Source organism: Hypomesus nipponensis, chromosome 18 (genome assembly GCF_054491055.1).
Source record: "Hypomesus nipponensis isolate SF chromosome 18, ASM5449105v1, whole genome shotgun sequence".
Taxonomy (NCBI): Eukaryota; Metazoa; Chordata; class Actinopteri; order Osmeriformes; family Osmeridae; genus Hypomesus; species Hypomesus nipponensis.
Window position 1 is genome coordinate 6,390,763 of NC_140378.1, and position 14,661 is coordinate 6,405,423.

The 14,661-nt window shown below is 49.2% G+C and overlaps 1 protein-coding gene across 3 annotated transcripts; it reads right to left on the bottom strand.

Moving 5' to 3' along the window:
- Positions 1-651: 651 nt before the first annotated feature.
- LOC146251746 (monocarboxylate transporter 1-like) lies at positions 652-13,367 on the bottom strand. 3 transcript variants are annotated; one of them, XM_084680088.1, is made up of 5 exons: positions 13,249-13,367; positions 7,825-8,121; positions 4,315-4,458; positions 3,268-4,113; positions 652-3,060 (listed from the first exon to the last, which is right to left on the bottom strand). In XM_084680088.1, exons 2-5 carry the CDS (start codon positions 8,039-8,041, stop codon positions 2,726-2,728), a joined length of 1,542 nt encoding a protein of 513 aa, XP_084536214.1. In that variant the 5' UTR covers positions 8,042-8,121; positions 13,249-13,367; the 3' UTR covers positions 652-2,725. The 3 variants fall into 3 exon arrangements, with proteins under 3 accessions (XP_084536214.1, XP_084536215.1, XP_084536216.1); XM_084680089.1 differs by lacking the exon at positions 13,249-13,367 and adding an exon at positions 9,297-10,120; XM_084680090.1 differs by lacking the exon at positions 13,249-13,367 and adding an exon at positions 8,343-8,823.
- Between the last annotated feature and the right edge of the window lie 1,294 nt (positions 13,368-14,661).

Genomic DNA, 14,661 nt, shown 5'->3' on the forward strand with positions numbered 1-14,661 from the left:
CTCTAGAATGTCAAATATGTAAAGTAATGTGTCATTTATTCACACAGTCAGTATTATTGATGTTTGTTATCGGTATCAGTCAGATAAAGGTATTGCAGAAAGGCATCAGCGGAACTAGAGAACATGTGTGTGGAAGTAGTTTTGTATGGATGCACCATTTATACATAACAATACAGCTTCATTCTAAAACCCTGATCCTCCTCGATGGCTCCTGTATCAAGTACTGGCATCACTAGTGGAGTGAGCGAAGGAGAGTGCCCTCAGTGTCAGCTCAGCTCTATTCAACTTGAACACGTTCTTGATGACGAGCTCAGTTGGAACTGTCCCCAAGCCGCCTCATGTTGCTTTGATCTCTTCTGATAGCATGTGACAATGAGTGCACACAATACCAGCTTTGTCAGAACCAGGCCCATCCCTTAAGCCCCATCCCCACTGCACCTGGGAACATCATTTTTGGAAGATAAAGTATTATAGTATTATAGTATAGTATTAATATAGTAATAAACATACTAGTCCAATCAGTGGACAAACTTGGGTTCCGTACTTGGTCAAGTTTCTAGTGTGCATTTAAAGGGGAAAGGGAAATAACCAATCCCAGATTGAAACTGGGAAAACCCAGAAAACACAAACATACAATTTCAAGTGACACTGTTTAGTTTACAAATGGTTTAATTTCTTCACCATTCATAGAAACAGGACATCATAATTACAGTCATCCCTGACAACATTGCCAGATACCTCTAGTACAAATTGTTACACTAAAATATTTTTTCCTTCTGAATTCTACATTATTTTACTCCCCAAAAATGTTTGAAGGCAATGTGTGCTGCAGCAGAGTACCTTTCTCCCTCCTCCCAGAAAGGCTGTCCTCCCTGCCTGCAGACGCCCGCCTCCACACCCCTCCTGTCCCCTCCCTCACATCCAGATGCTCTCAGCTGATTGGACTGTCGGGAGTCTAACACTTAATTCCATGGGCTCCAAATATGAAAAGAAAATAACAAATGAATCATAGAAATCTGACAGGGCAGATCCCAAACATGCGTGTCTGAGGCGGTGTCTGAGGCGGTCACAGGAGGAGTGGAAAGCTGCAGCTGAACCCCACGTGAGCCTGGCCACGTCTCCCAGTGTAGGTCAGAGGTGCCACATACCGGGCCACACTCTCAATCTTTAGAGCTCTCCTTTGAACTGCTCACTAAAGTGACTCCTTCAAGACCAGGAACATGATATGCTTCCTTTTGTTGATTTGTCTGAAATGTCTACATTCAGTAATTGGCTGCTGTGCAAAAATGCCCTTCATAGTCATATCATTGTCAAGTATTGTATTAGAGTGTGGCTGTGTGTGTTTGTCTAACCATACAAGTAGAGTATAAAGTGCACAGCAGCAACACGAAAAAGGCTGACCTGGTTATGGAGTGAAACTCTTATGGCATGAGAAAGCAGACCCCTCCTGGGAGACCTCGTATAACACTGTCAGGTGCTGGTCTGAGCTGGTCCAATCACAGCCATGACACCTGGTGGAATACCATTAAAACAAGCCTACCGAAAAAAGAAACACCCTTCATAGTTCCACAAAGATAAAAAGCTGGACTGCCTCTGTACTGCTTCTCTCCCATATCAAATCACACATTTCAAAAAGGCTATTTTTAGAGAGAAAAAAAACAAGCGTCATTAGTTTGTAGAGTAAAAAAAAAAGATTAAAAACATTTGCTGGGAAAGTTCTACAGCGTTAGAAAGGGCTACGGAGTGCTGCGAGTCAACGGCTCACAGGAGAACGTCTTCAGCACAAGGACACCAGAGGTGTGCTGATCACTGAGCTGACTGTATACTAGCACCACAGGAAGAAAAATACCTACACACGCACCAACTACTACTAAGGAGCACCAACACTAAACTGTACACACAGGTAGCTGCACTCCTTCGGAGGTCCCCCATTAAATAAACAGGTTTCAATCAATACTAGTGTTCTTCTGATCCCCGGTGTGGATGGTTAAATCCCACCGGATATAAACAGAAAGAGACAGGAGGGGGGTGCTACCGATTCCAATAATACTGTGAGCAGCGGAGGAATGAAGGACCACGTGGTGCATCTGATCTGTGAGGCTCGAGAGCGGTGATCACTCGGGCTCAAGCGGAGATTCACACATTCTAAAATGGGTTTCGTACCAAACAAATACTTTTTTTCTCCTCTTCTTTTTTATAAACACCTATATCCGCTAAAAACAGAGATCAAACTGCCTCTATGCACAGCTCCCTTCATCCAGGCTCCCGGAGCATCAACAACGAGATGAAGCCCAGCCACACAGGGCTACCAGGCATGTGAACTGTCTTCAGAGTCATGTACATCTCTTGAGGACTGAGTGTGTGTGTGTGTGTGTATGTGTGTGTGTGTGTGGGTGGGTGGGGGGACGGGGACGACAGAAAAGCAAATATGGGCGTGCAACTTTTTGAAAAACTCAGGACCAAAGACCCTGAGATAAATTCTACACGTTGTTTGCAAAGCAACAACACCACTTCAAAAACGCAGGGGGGGGGGGGGGGGGGAATCTGTGTCTTGTAATACCAAGGCAGGTTTGTGAGGGTGTGAGTATTTACAGAAATATATCTGGCTGGCTGGAGTTTACGTGTATGACCCGTTTTTGATTGCATGAGCTCCTGTTTGTCGTTCGTCTGGAGTGTGTGTGTGTGTGTGTGTGTGTGTAGGGCCATGTGTTTTAGGTCCGTGCCCCTACAGTACTGTGTCCTCATCCATCTTGGAGACATTTGCCAACGAGATGGTAGCCTGGCCGTTTTCTCCCTCTGCCCCTCCATCTTTCTTCTCCTCCTGCTGCTCCTGCTGCCCCTCCTCCTCCTCCTCCTTGGAAGGACTGGGGGCCTCCAGCATGGCCGTGCGCTCCTCCTTGGGCTCCTCCCTCTCTCTCTTCTCGTCCTCCTTCCGCTCCTTGTCCAGCAGACGGTAGTTGAGGCCCATGCCCCCGAAGAGGAACACGCTGGAGATGATGAGGATGATGCCACAGCCCATGTAGGTGTAGTCGTAGCTCTGGTATGCATCATAGAAGCGGCCTGGAGAGAGAGAGACAGAGAGAGCGATACGAAAAAGTCAGTCGTTCTCCCTCTCCAAGAGGGGTTGTAAACAATCGGTGCATCGACAGTGAGGGTCAACCTAAGATGACAACACTGGGGACCTTCATCTAGAATAGGTGGACTTAAGAGACTAGCCGGCAGCAGTTTATGGTTCCATTGGAAACACCCACCCACTCACTCACTTACCCAGTAGTGGTGGTCCCAGCAGCACAGGCCCGCACTCCACGATGGTGACCAGCCCCACGGCCGAGGAGAACCTCTGGGGGCCCACCAGGTCCATCAGGGTCTCAAACAGCACGGCGCTCAGCCAGCCGAACCCAAAGCCAAAGAAAATGGCGTACACCACGAAGCCCATGTAGTCCACGGAGATCGGCGCCAGCACGTGGCACACGCCGTTGTACAGGACGGACGCCGCAAAGTAGTACTGGATGCGCGGCCGGACCCACTTGGTATTGGCCAGCAGGCCCATGGAGGGCCGGGCGACCATGTCCACAAAGCCCATCACGGACAGCAGGAAGGCAGCCTTCTCCTTGGCGATGTCCTTGCTCTTGGCGTAGTTGGAGAGGAAGACGAGGGGTGAGAAGAGGCCGAAGAACATGATGAAGTTGCCCAGCAGGTAGAGCAGGAAGCCCCGGTGCTTGAACAGCGTCAGGTCGATCACGCCGTTGATCCGCTCCAGCACCGTGCGCTTGGGGAGCGGCGCCGCCGCCGAGGCCGCCGCCTCCTTCTCCTTCTCCGCCGCCGCCTCGCCCAGCTCGGTGGCGTCGTCCTGTGACTTGGCGGGCTGGGGGTCGGGGCCCAGGGGCCTCATGAGGGATCCGGCCACGCAGCAGTTGAGCAGGAGGCCCCCCAGGATGAGGAAGCTGCCCCGCCAGCCAAACTGGTCGAAGAACCAGCTGTTGAGGGGCGCCAGCGTGGACAGGAACACGGGGCTGCCCGCCATGGCGATGCCGTTGGCGATGGGCCGCCGCTTGAAGAAGTATTTGCCAATCATGGTGAGGGCCGGGTTCAGGTTGAAGGCCAAGCCCAGACCTAGGGTGAGAGGAGAGGAGGTGAAGAGGACAAGACAAAGACATGGGTGATGGAAGCAGTGAAAGAGAAGGTGAAGAAAGTGAACGCAAATCCTGTTATCGAGTCCCAAGCGAGGACAGCTTGATGCATCACTAGACCTAAATATGACTCATATTTCTTAATGCCAGAGAGGGTGAGTCAATCGTTCAGGTCGCCACTCACCTCCCACCACACCAATGAAGAAGTAGAGCTGCTCCACGCTGTTGCAGAAGGAAGCAGCTATGAGCCCCGAGCCCGACAGACAGCCTCCCAGCATTATGACTGGTCGACTGCCAAACTTGTTCACCAGGATACTGCTGATTGGACCTGGAGATAGAAGCAGGGGGGGGTGTTAGCAAGATCTCCCATTAGAGCTTTTAAAAGGTGGCTCTCTCTCCCTCTCCCTCCCTCCACCAGCAGGTGGGGCTGTGGTGCCAGACTACAGACAGGACAGGTGCAGAAGTGGAGCCCAGGGGGCACATGAGAGACCCGAGGCCAAAGCCAAGGACATTCCACTGGAAACCAAGACTTGGAAAGAGAACAGGGGAGGAGGAGGAGGGGTTCTACACCTCTGTTGGCGTGTCAGCCAGGACACCTCTGAATGACCCCTCAGCAGTTTGCTGAAACGTTCAGTTCATCTTCATTTCCAGAGGGGACATTTAGATGCAGTATACAAGCACATCATATAAAAACAGTCAACCCCATACAATCATGACAAACACATCAAGTCATTTTATGTATCCCTACTACCATTACCTAGAATGAAAAACTCTTTATAGCTGAGGGATAAATTAATATTTTAAACGATGGGTAGATATGACTGGGTAAGGACCAACAGTCTGTCTGAATATTCTAACACTCTTCCTACCTCGACACATATCCAACTAGAAAGCTGAAGAGCTACTGGCAACATGGTCTGGGGGCATGTGTGTGTGCCATTGTGTAGCTAATTACACGAAGAGGATTTCCAGCAGGAAGGATAGAAAACTTCAGCAACAGACATTTAGGTCTATTCCCAAACCTTTGAGTGAACATTCCAGAAACCTTGTTGTTATTCACAGGCATCTCTTTATTCACACTGTCTGAACGTCCTCTCACAGTGGCTCAGACAGACCTTCATGACCACACACAGAACTGACAGAGCCGTGTCCAACCAGAGAGACTCTGGCACAGACAGCGGGGGCTTTTCAGAAAGCAGGTTTAACATAGCCCGAGTTCAAACCACAACTCGGGGTTGACTGGCTGAACTGGAGTTGGCCGTTTCAGAACAGGTGGTAAAAATGTGTTCAGACAACTCTGAGTCTTCAAAAGCTTGAGGGCCCTAACTGCCTTCTTCTCGTGAGGCCCAGCATTTTTTAGCAGCACCCCTGAAAGCTTATGTCATCTACATCATATGAGGGCTGAGAATATTAACACTGTCGAGACACTCCCCCATCTGGGAGCACTGGTCTACTGTGTTGCCATGTTGTTGTCATGGAGTGTGAGAGGACCACATGGGCACACAGAGCGACCTCTGAACTTGGAATTGGAGCTGCCTGGGACCACATAAAGACAACATACCGAAGATGAACGTGCATGTGTGTGTACGCGCGCACACACACACACACACAGTTCTTAAACTCTCTCAGAAGATACTACATTCCTTTTTCTGAGGGAAGGGATGAGACACATGCACAGACACACACAGAGACCCAAATAAGCCGTGACAGTCTTTGTGGAGGTCTGGGGGGGGGGGGGGGGGGGGGACAAAGGCGGCTGTGATGTGCTCTCTGGAGATATTATATAAACGATTGCACCCCCTCTCCCCTCCCTTCTGTCGCTTCTTGTGAAAGAGAACAGAGGGGGGGGGGGGGGGGGGGTGGAACGGAGCGTGAAGAGAACAGAATGGTTCTGGCAGAACACGGCCAACACCAGAGAACAGAGATGACCAGTGAGGCCCTGCAGCCGGGAAGGAAGCAATGTTTCAGAGCCAGGGTCTTCTCTATGCCGAGTCACAGACCATTAGTGGTGAGGACCTAGAATAGGCCTAGCCTTCACGGGAGGAAGATCTTTCAAAACTGCGATCCGTCGCATCTGATAGTTCTGAAGGAACATCACCGGAACTCAGATCTTCTACCAGGTAGGGCTAGAGATGCAATTCTGTGTATGGAGATACGAGACACTGAACCATACAAAAGCATGTCTAACATGAGATTTTCTGAGGAGGAAATGAAGGTTGTGAGAAATGATTTCAATATCCAAAGTATCCTTCCCATCTCTTTATTCTCTTCTCGGGTGCCCTCAGCCGGGTGCCTCAAGCAGGGGAGCCAAAATTCCTAAACGTAAATACCTCTCCATGGAGTTAACCCAACAAGTAAAACACTAAGTAAAAGCCGTATTTAACATCTTCACCCCCCCCCCCCCCCGCACTTTCCTGGGCATACTGCCAAGACTGCCTCCATCTTATCTCACCAACACTCAGCATTGTCTGTGTTTATTAAAACTGCAAATGTAAGAAGTGTCAGTGAGAAGTGCCAGACAGAGAGATAAAGAGATTAAGAGGAGGAGGTCTGGTGAGTGTTCCACAAAGTGCAACCGTGGCAGGGCTGGACTTGCCACTGCACTACGGGACAGGCCAGGTCAAGCAGACCATTAACGGAGGTCGTTGAGACGGTTAATCGTGTGACTTCCATACATGAACAGGACCGCAACAGGACCATGCGGTCGCCAGGCGCTGGTCAGGGTCCACAGTCCAGGTTCAGAACAAAGCTCAGAAGGGCGTGTGCCAGTTAGCAGGCAGGTCGTAGAGCCTTCTAGAGTTTCAACCGGTTTGAGACGGCATCTTTTTCTTATCTGTCCTTCAGTTTAAATAGGGGGCCGCGACAAGCACTTGAGATGCATCCTTTGGTTTTGCCTTTAGAAATAGTTCTGTTGTTCCTCTCGTCACTAAGGGCTTGGGTTGCAGAACCCCATTGGCTGGCTCCTCTGTTATCTGAGCTATGCGTGAGTGTGTGTGTGTGCGTACACGTTTGTTTGTGTGTGTGCGTCTACGCGTCACGCCTCCCATTTGGACACTCGGCGTGCACGTGACATCAGCCACCCACGTAGGAGGACTGTTGTACCCGGCAGCCTGGGTGTGACACGGAGCAAGGTTGTACTTGTCCCATCCTCTGGGCTCTGAGGGAGAGCCTTACACACACTGCCAGTAACTGACAGACACCACACACTATGCATGGGTACAAACAGGGCTGAAAGCGTCACACCAAATCATGTGTGTGTGTGTGTGTGTGTGTGTGTGTGTGTGTGTGTAGAAGAGTCGTTTTTGTCTCCCCATCTCTGACTAGAAGGCTGGTGTTGGAATGGAACTAGGTCAGTGACTCGCGAGGGCTCCTCCTCTTCCTTAGTTTCTGCTTCTCCCTCCCTCTCTGCAGAGCCCCTCCCTCTCTGCAGAGCCCCTCCCTCTCTGCAGAGCCCCTCCCTCTCTGCAGAGCCCCTCCCTCTCAGCGGGGGGTCTGACTGAGGCGGCAGGGTGCATTCAGGCGGAGATGAAGGAGATGGAGGAATGCTACTTTTTGTTAGGCGTCGGTGGAGCAGCACAGAGATAAGAGCTCAAAATAACAACCACTCTGTAAACTCACCTCCTGCGTACACACACCCACAATGTCCACACCTCCTGCGTACACACACACACACACACACACACAGTGTACTCACCTCCTGCGTACATGACGGCCAGCATGATGGAGGAGATCCAGGACACCTGGCTGGGCGTGGCGTTGAAGATCACCTCGATCTCCTTGAAGAAGACAGTGATGGACTTGGGGAAGGCGTAGGAGAAGCCGATGGAGATGAAGGCCCCGGCCACCACGGCCCAGCCCCAGCCCCCCTCTGGAGGGGTGTACCCTACCGGCGCGCCCACCGCTGGAGCCATGACTGGAGACAACTGCTACGCTGGGATGTGGACGCGCTCCCCTCTCACATACACACACGGGTTCAGGAGACACTCTGGACCTGGGAGAGGAAGATGATGGGGGGGGGGGGGGGGGAGACATAAATACTTCTGTGGAAACACGTTGCCAAGACGATGGCATTAAGAAGAGCATGCGGTTTCCTTTACGTGCGTGTCCAGCACGCAGGCTGAACATGCCAACACTCCAGGAGGACGAAAGGGGTCCTGCTAAACTTAAAAGGTCCACCGGCCTCTAAATCCACTCCCCAAGCACTTTACATACCAGGAATAGAGCCAACAAGCTTGGCTAAGAAACGGCTCCCTTTAAAACCTACAAAAAGGGCACAGAGGCAGTCGGTACTTTGCATAAAAGCTCTCATCGAGTCAGCCATGTATAGGAAACTTTACGTTGCGGCAAGGTCTGGGTGAGAAGCCTTGGGTTCTGTCTGAGCACTAAAGCACCTCGTCTTCCAACTTCCTGCAGTTCCAGAGCACAGCCTGCGCTGCACACAGCCTCCTCTAATCATTAGTGATCCCGCCGTGTACTACGGAACTGGTTAACCACCAGGCATCTGCAATTACAACAGCTATCACACAAAGGACTTTGAAACGCCCGTCGGGGGTTCAACAAGATACTGAGGAGCTTGTGTTGTGTAATGGGTAAGTCATGTCTCCCGGCTTCTGAGAAGCAGTGTGGACTGGGAGGCAGAGCGGTCAACTCCTACTGGTTTACATAGCTGTGTCATGTGAGACCCCCTCAAAATTAAAGCAGCACATTTTGTCCTGTGCCGTGGTTACGGAGCGAGGGTGTGTATTACACGCATACACACACACACACAGATGTGCACACGTGACTTGAAGGGGCTAGATTGACGTTACACGCAAATCTCTAAACGGGTTACAGCTGGATAAAAACAAAAATAAACCTGAGTTGGTGTCATGTGTCATGTTGCGGACTCTCTGATAAGCTAGCAGCCCTTCCCACAGAGTCTGTCTGGATGGAGAGATTGCACCAGCGTTCCTAGGAACGATTTCCCCTAACACCTCCACCCACAATCCTACAAAAGACATGAGTCAAAGCTTTGTGTAATCCAGAAATCATTGTGACGCCACATTTTGGACAAACCCCGTCCTCCACCAGACAGAAATGCCGGCTGGCTGATAAAGTGCAATTCCACAGCTCTGTCTGGAAAGAGAAAAAAGACAATTCTGGTTTCTCGGTTTTTACAAGCCTTACGTTTTTAGATTGATCTCTTAAGCCAGGTGTAGGGTTTCTGGGCCCAGGCAGCAACAGTTCTGTAGCAGGATGTCTCCTCCTGAGTTGACGTGGCCTGGGAACAAGTTGACCTGTATCCATGTTTCAGCTTCACGCCCAAACAGTAGGACAGTGAAGCTGGCATACATCATTTTGCGGCAAGTGTTTTTCCAAGGTCTAAATTGTTTCAACTTGGGGCGGTAGCCTTCTCCTGAAAAAACACTAGAAAGCCCTGTTTGAAGCCTCTGGTGTCATAGCTAAAGTGAAAAACAAGTACTGACAACTGTATAGGCAACTTCAGGAGCACATAACCCTGGGCTGTAGAAGCGAACGTGCACACCCTCACGTACACACACAGACCCAAGGCCCACACATTGCACGACTGTTTCACTTCCCTAATGACACAGGGCCTAAGCCAGTGTCAACTCACACACGTCCTGCCCGCTCAGTCTGCAGCGCTGACTCATCATTCAGTCTCTATTGCAGCGTGTTGCTATTAGAGGGAGAGTATATCGGCATTGTGCTTGACGTTTGTGCTACTGCTAGCTGAGCTTGTTCACAGCTCTGTAGAAACTCCCCGTTCTCACTACAAAACAAGTTAAACTAGCCTCAAGCCTCTTCAAACCATTGGTAGTGTGGTGTGGCTAACCTCTAAGGCCCTTGGCATGTAAACTTGGTCTATAGCCAAGAGGAGATAGGAGTCACAACGCTACAATATAATAACGATAAAGGTAACCTTCTCTGTGTGTAACTGTCAACAAACCACTGTGGAAAGACAGCCCATATCCTACTGCCTCGCTTTTCCTTGTTGCTACAAACAAACTCACTAGAACATTACGGTCATTTTCACCAGCCACAACATGGCTCTTTGTATGCCTGGGCTCAATCGCCTTACTGGTACTACAAACTAGTTTATTAGACCACTAATAAGGGCAGGCTACAGTCTGAGCAGTCCATTTCACACACACACACACACACACACACTTTAAAAACCATCAATCCTGTACAGGAAGAGCAGGATGTGCAATTTCACCTCTGCCTCAATCAGTACTAAAGCTCAAAGCGTGGCCTGGCTGGATCAGCTTCAGGAATGCCATGACGAGGAGATTCCCAATAAAGGTCGTTTCCTTCCTTGTTCCTCCAGATAAGTGCCATACCGCCAATGAGAGGTATGGATATTTACACAGAGTTTAATCTGGTCAAACGGATGCATGGGAACAGTAGAGCCTTGTCAGCAGATGACGTTTCATTTTAGCATCTCACTCTCCAAACACACACAATAATACATATCCTCTGTTAGAAGGCTGAGGGTCACCTGAGGGTCGCCCCTATTGTGGCTCTCACCACCATGATTTACAGTCCAGCTCTGTCCTACAGCATCTTTACTGCTGGGAACATAATGAACCAAGTGTCCTGCTGTGTCTTCTCCACAGGGGACTGATGTCAAGGCCACACACACACGTTCCTTTGAGGCTGATGCTTAGTTCACTGGTAGAGTACCAGCATGACCAGCGGTGTCAGTGTCCGAGTGTGCGCCACGTGTCCTCCTTGTACCTGAAGATATGCCAAATGAACCCCACAACTTGCAGACGTCACAGGTTGTTTTTGGACTGGCCCGTCAGCCTGGCTCGTGGTCAAACCTCCCTGACAGACTGATGGCCAGAGAACCTGAGACTGCACACCAGAGCCCCCCACAGGAAAAGGGTTTCTAATAAACTGACGTCTGAGTGTGTGTGTGTGTCTTTGACCCGAGTCTGGGCCAACACATGGACAGATAGTGCTGCCTGTCAGTGTGTGTGTGTGTGTGTGTGTGTGTGTGTGTGTCTTTGACCCGAGTCTGGGCCAACACACGGACAGACAGTGCTGCCTGTCAGTGTGTGTGTGTGTGTCTTTGACCCGAGTCTGGGCCAACACACGGACAGACAGTGCTGCCTGTCAGTGTGTGTGTGTGTGTGTGTGTGTGTGTGTGTGTGTGTGTCTTTGACCCGAGTCTGGGCCAACACACGGACAGATAGTGCTGCCTGTCAGTGTGTGTGTGTGTGTGTGTATCTTTGACCCAAGTCTGGGCTTGTGGGACCACTGGGTGCTGGCTGTCTGTGTGAACAAGCAACCCAGAGAAGAGAGACGCTCATCGGGCCATTATCAATGAAGCCATTTAGCAACACAGTAAGGTACATATGGTACCACAACTACCAAAAACACCTAGCCTTTGGTTGTAGGGTGAAGCTTATTGACCAAACTGCGCAAAATACCTTACATTTCAAATGAAAGCTGCAAAAAAAAAAAAAAATCCACCTCAAACCCTGGAAAAAAAGAGGCAGAAGAGGACAGTTAGACGGGGGGGGGGGGGGGTCTCTCCATTCCACAGCCCAGTGTGAACCAGAGATGTGAAAGGCACGAGAGACAGACAGACACAGAGACAGAGAGACAGAGTGTAAACATGTAGCCTAGATGAAAGGGTGGAAGCCACCAGCTACAATCTGTCCTTTCCTTGAAGAAAGGAGAGGGACAGTGTGAGGGAGCAAGTTAGAGCCAACAACTGCACCAGCACAACCTTCTTGATTTCTGTCAAATCACTTCAGGAGTTCCCAGCCTGTCAACTAAAGTGCCATCACAAAGCTGTTCTACCAAAATGAGGATAATACCTTCAGCTTATCGCTAATGACCACTTAAACTGCCACGGCTTACTGATGTTTCCTCTGCTTATCCCACATCTTGCTCTCATACAGCCTCCATCTTACACACACACAATCTCACAGCAGCTACAAAGACACTTGTCAGCCTTCCATTGGTATGTGAATGTTGTCCAATGCCCTCTCAGGTGAGCTAATGAGAGGAAACATGCTGAAACACAAAATGAGAGTTCCCCCATGTTATAGTCCATGCCAATGGCACAGTTACCCTCATGGTTCTAGTACCACCTTCCACCATGCCCTACAAACATTATATTCGAGAAATATAGTATGACTGATTGACTTTAGTGTCTGAGCTGGCAGCATTGCCATAGTTAACCTATCCTACTTTAATGGCAGTGCTGTTGCACACAATTGCAATTCTGCATTATTATTGCACGTTAATCAGCAAAGTGAATTGCCATTTCCAGAGAATTGTTAAAGGGCATTCAATGATTCCTGGCAAACTGAGTCATTTCCACCACTACAAACAGGATGGAAGGAGTACAGCGTCTTCTGAGCACACTCGAAGTCACCAACAACGGGTTTCACCTAGAAGTTGGATCAAAGTCTACAACGGAAAATGTACGTGGATCTTATATCTTGTTGGTCCTCATTGATCAAGTAAGACAGGCGCTTCAGTAAGGATACGGTTTAAAATGTGATGGCAGGGAGAGCGCGTGTCCAACATCATTCAGTTCCATGCTACGCTCGCAGGTAAGCAGCGCCACAGGCGGCGACAGAAGCTTGCTTGGGACAAAGACATTTCAATTCGGTACTTAAATGCCAGATCCTTTTCATTCATTCATGCAGTAGTAACTCCCCACCCCCAACCAGCATTGTCCGTACCCCGACAACCTCAAAAACGACCAATTGTTATTGGTAGCAGGGAAAGTGGCCAGCTAGCTGGCTGCTACTACTGCGATACTAGCAATACATTTGCTACGGCCGATAAAGTACAGCATGAGGTAACAAAATGCGGAAAATGTGGAAAGTATTTGACTATATCGGGGTCTGTCACACCCGTAATAAAATCAAGCCTCTACACTTGTGTGTACGCTACTACAGAAGGTTTTTAGCTAGTCCAATTTCTGATCATGCCCAGCACGCCACTTCAGCTAGCTAGTTACTAACGAGAGATGCTGTCGACACCAATTCAGGTTTCTCTCTATCATGGACAAAGAGACTTGCAAACCCAACAGTGGAAACTCATGTATCTTTGCTAGATAGTACAATGCGCTTTGGTTGAGTCCCATACTTACCACAATATGTGAAATTCAGACTCAGTAACAGCTCGTGTCCGGGATGTCCTTGTGCTTGATAATGGTTAAACGTGTGTATTGCAGGGTACCACATTGGGGAACTTCTATAATGGAACGCCGCATTCGCGCGTGCGCAGAACCCCGCCCACTCCAACCGGAGGAATCCGCACTGGTCGTATATAAGATCAAATAATTTAAGCATGTGATTAGCCATGCGACACAGATTTGAGGAAGCGAGTTAGTAGTTGCACAGGAAAAAATATAGATGTAGTGTAATGTCCTTAGGTAGCCTTAGTAATTCAGCATCTCAATAAGTTAATGAGTCGCTCCTTTCCAGCAGTCCTTTTCTTCCAATGTATTTTAGGACCTTGTGAAGATGACATTGAGCTGTTATGTCGAGTCTCTCACACTTTCATCTGGACTAATACATCATAAACAAGCAGACATGCCACATCCAGCCACGCAACACACAAAGAAAGACTGAACTTTTAACTTCTCTATGGAGGCCAGCCAAATGTCCTGACTGGCTTACCATTCCCCTCCACAGTGCTCCTGTGTGATCATTCTAACCATGATTATCACTCTCTTCTACTGCCAGTTTCCAGACGATGGCTTGTGAGGGGGGGGTTTGGCACAGCGATGCGACAGGTTCTCATTTGTGTTCTACTAATGAGCAAAGAGAGAGAGGACAATAGGAGAGTTGCATACTTCTCGTATAGGACTAACATTTAGAAATGTGACAGTACAGGCCTAGTCCTAAACACCTGACTCCTATAATAAATGGCAATCAAGTCATTGCGTTGCTTCACAAACACCCTTTTTGCACCAGTTTGCCTCAGTATTTGTCCAGCTTTGCACAGCCCCACTGCAGAGGGGTAGAGGCTATCCATGGGGCTTCATGACAAAATAAACAGCTTGAGATGAGGAAAAACACTTCTGTTTTGCTGCCTCACCCTCGGCCTCTCGTGGAGAGGAATAGCTCACCCTGCTGACCCACAGCTGACAAGAACAACCAGGAGGATCCCAGACAAGTGGATCACAAGGAGAGAGAAGTAGGGCTCGTATTTGAAAAGGGGAGTGATGTTTGGAAAGATGGAAATGGGAGGGAAAACAGAGCAAGATAGGCAGTGGACCGAGGGCTGAAAGTAAAAGCCACATTTTTTATGAAACACTGCTGGTGTTTGCTGGCATGGTACTGTTGTTATAGTGGATGCTTCGGATGGGTGGATCCCATTCATTTGAGCCACGTTTTCTTTCAATGAAACAACACGTTTAGAAAGCCATGGCTACTTAGGTTTACAGGTGAGGTTTCATACAACAACAAAGCCTTGCAACTCTAAACACTTTTCAGTGAGTTGGGTTTTAAGACTTTTCTTGGTCCTGCCAGGTAATTTATGAGGATCAGACACACTT

Bases quoted from the DNA above. Each gene is read 5' to 3' on its own strand.
- LOC146251746 (XM_084680088.1), bottom strand. From the start codon at position 8,041: ATGGCTCCAGCGGTGGGCGCGCCGGTAGGGTACACCCCTCCAGAGGGG. The intron at 4,459-7,824 runs GTGAGTACACTG...TTCTATCTCCAG, and splicing joins GGCCGTCATGTACGCAGGAG to GTCCAATCAGCAGTATCCTG. The intron at 3,061-3,267 runs GTAAGTGAGTGA...CTCTCTCTCCAG, and splicing joins GCTGGGACCACCACTACTGG to GCCGCTTCTATGATGCATAC.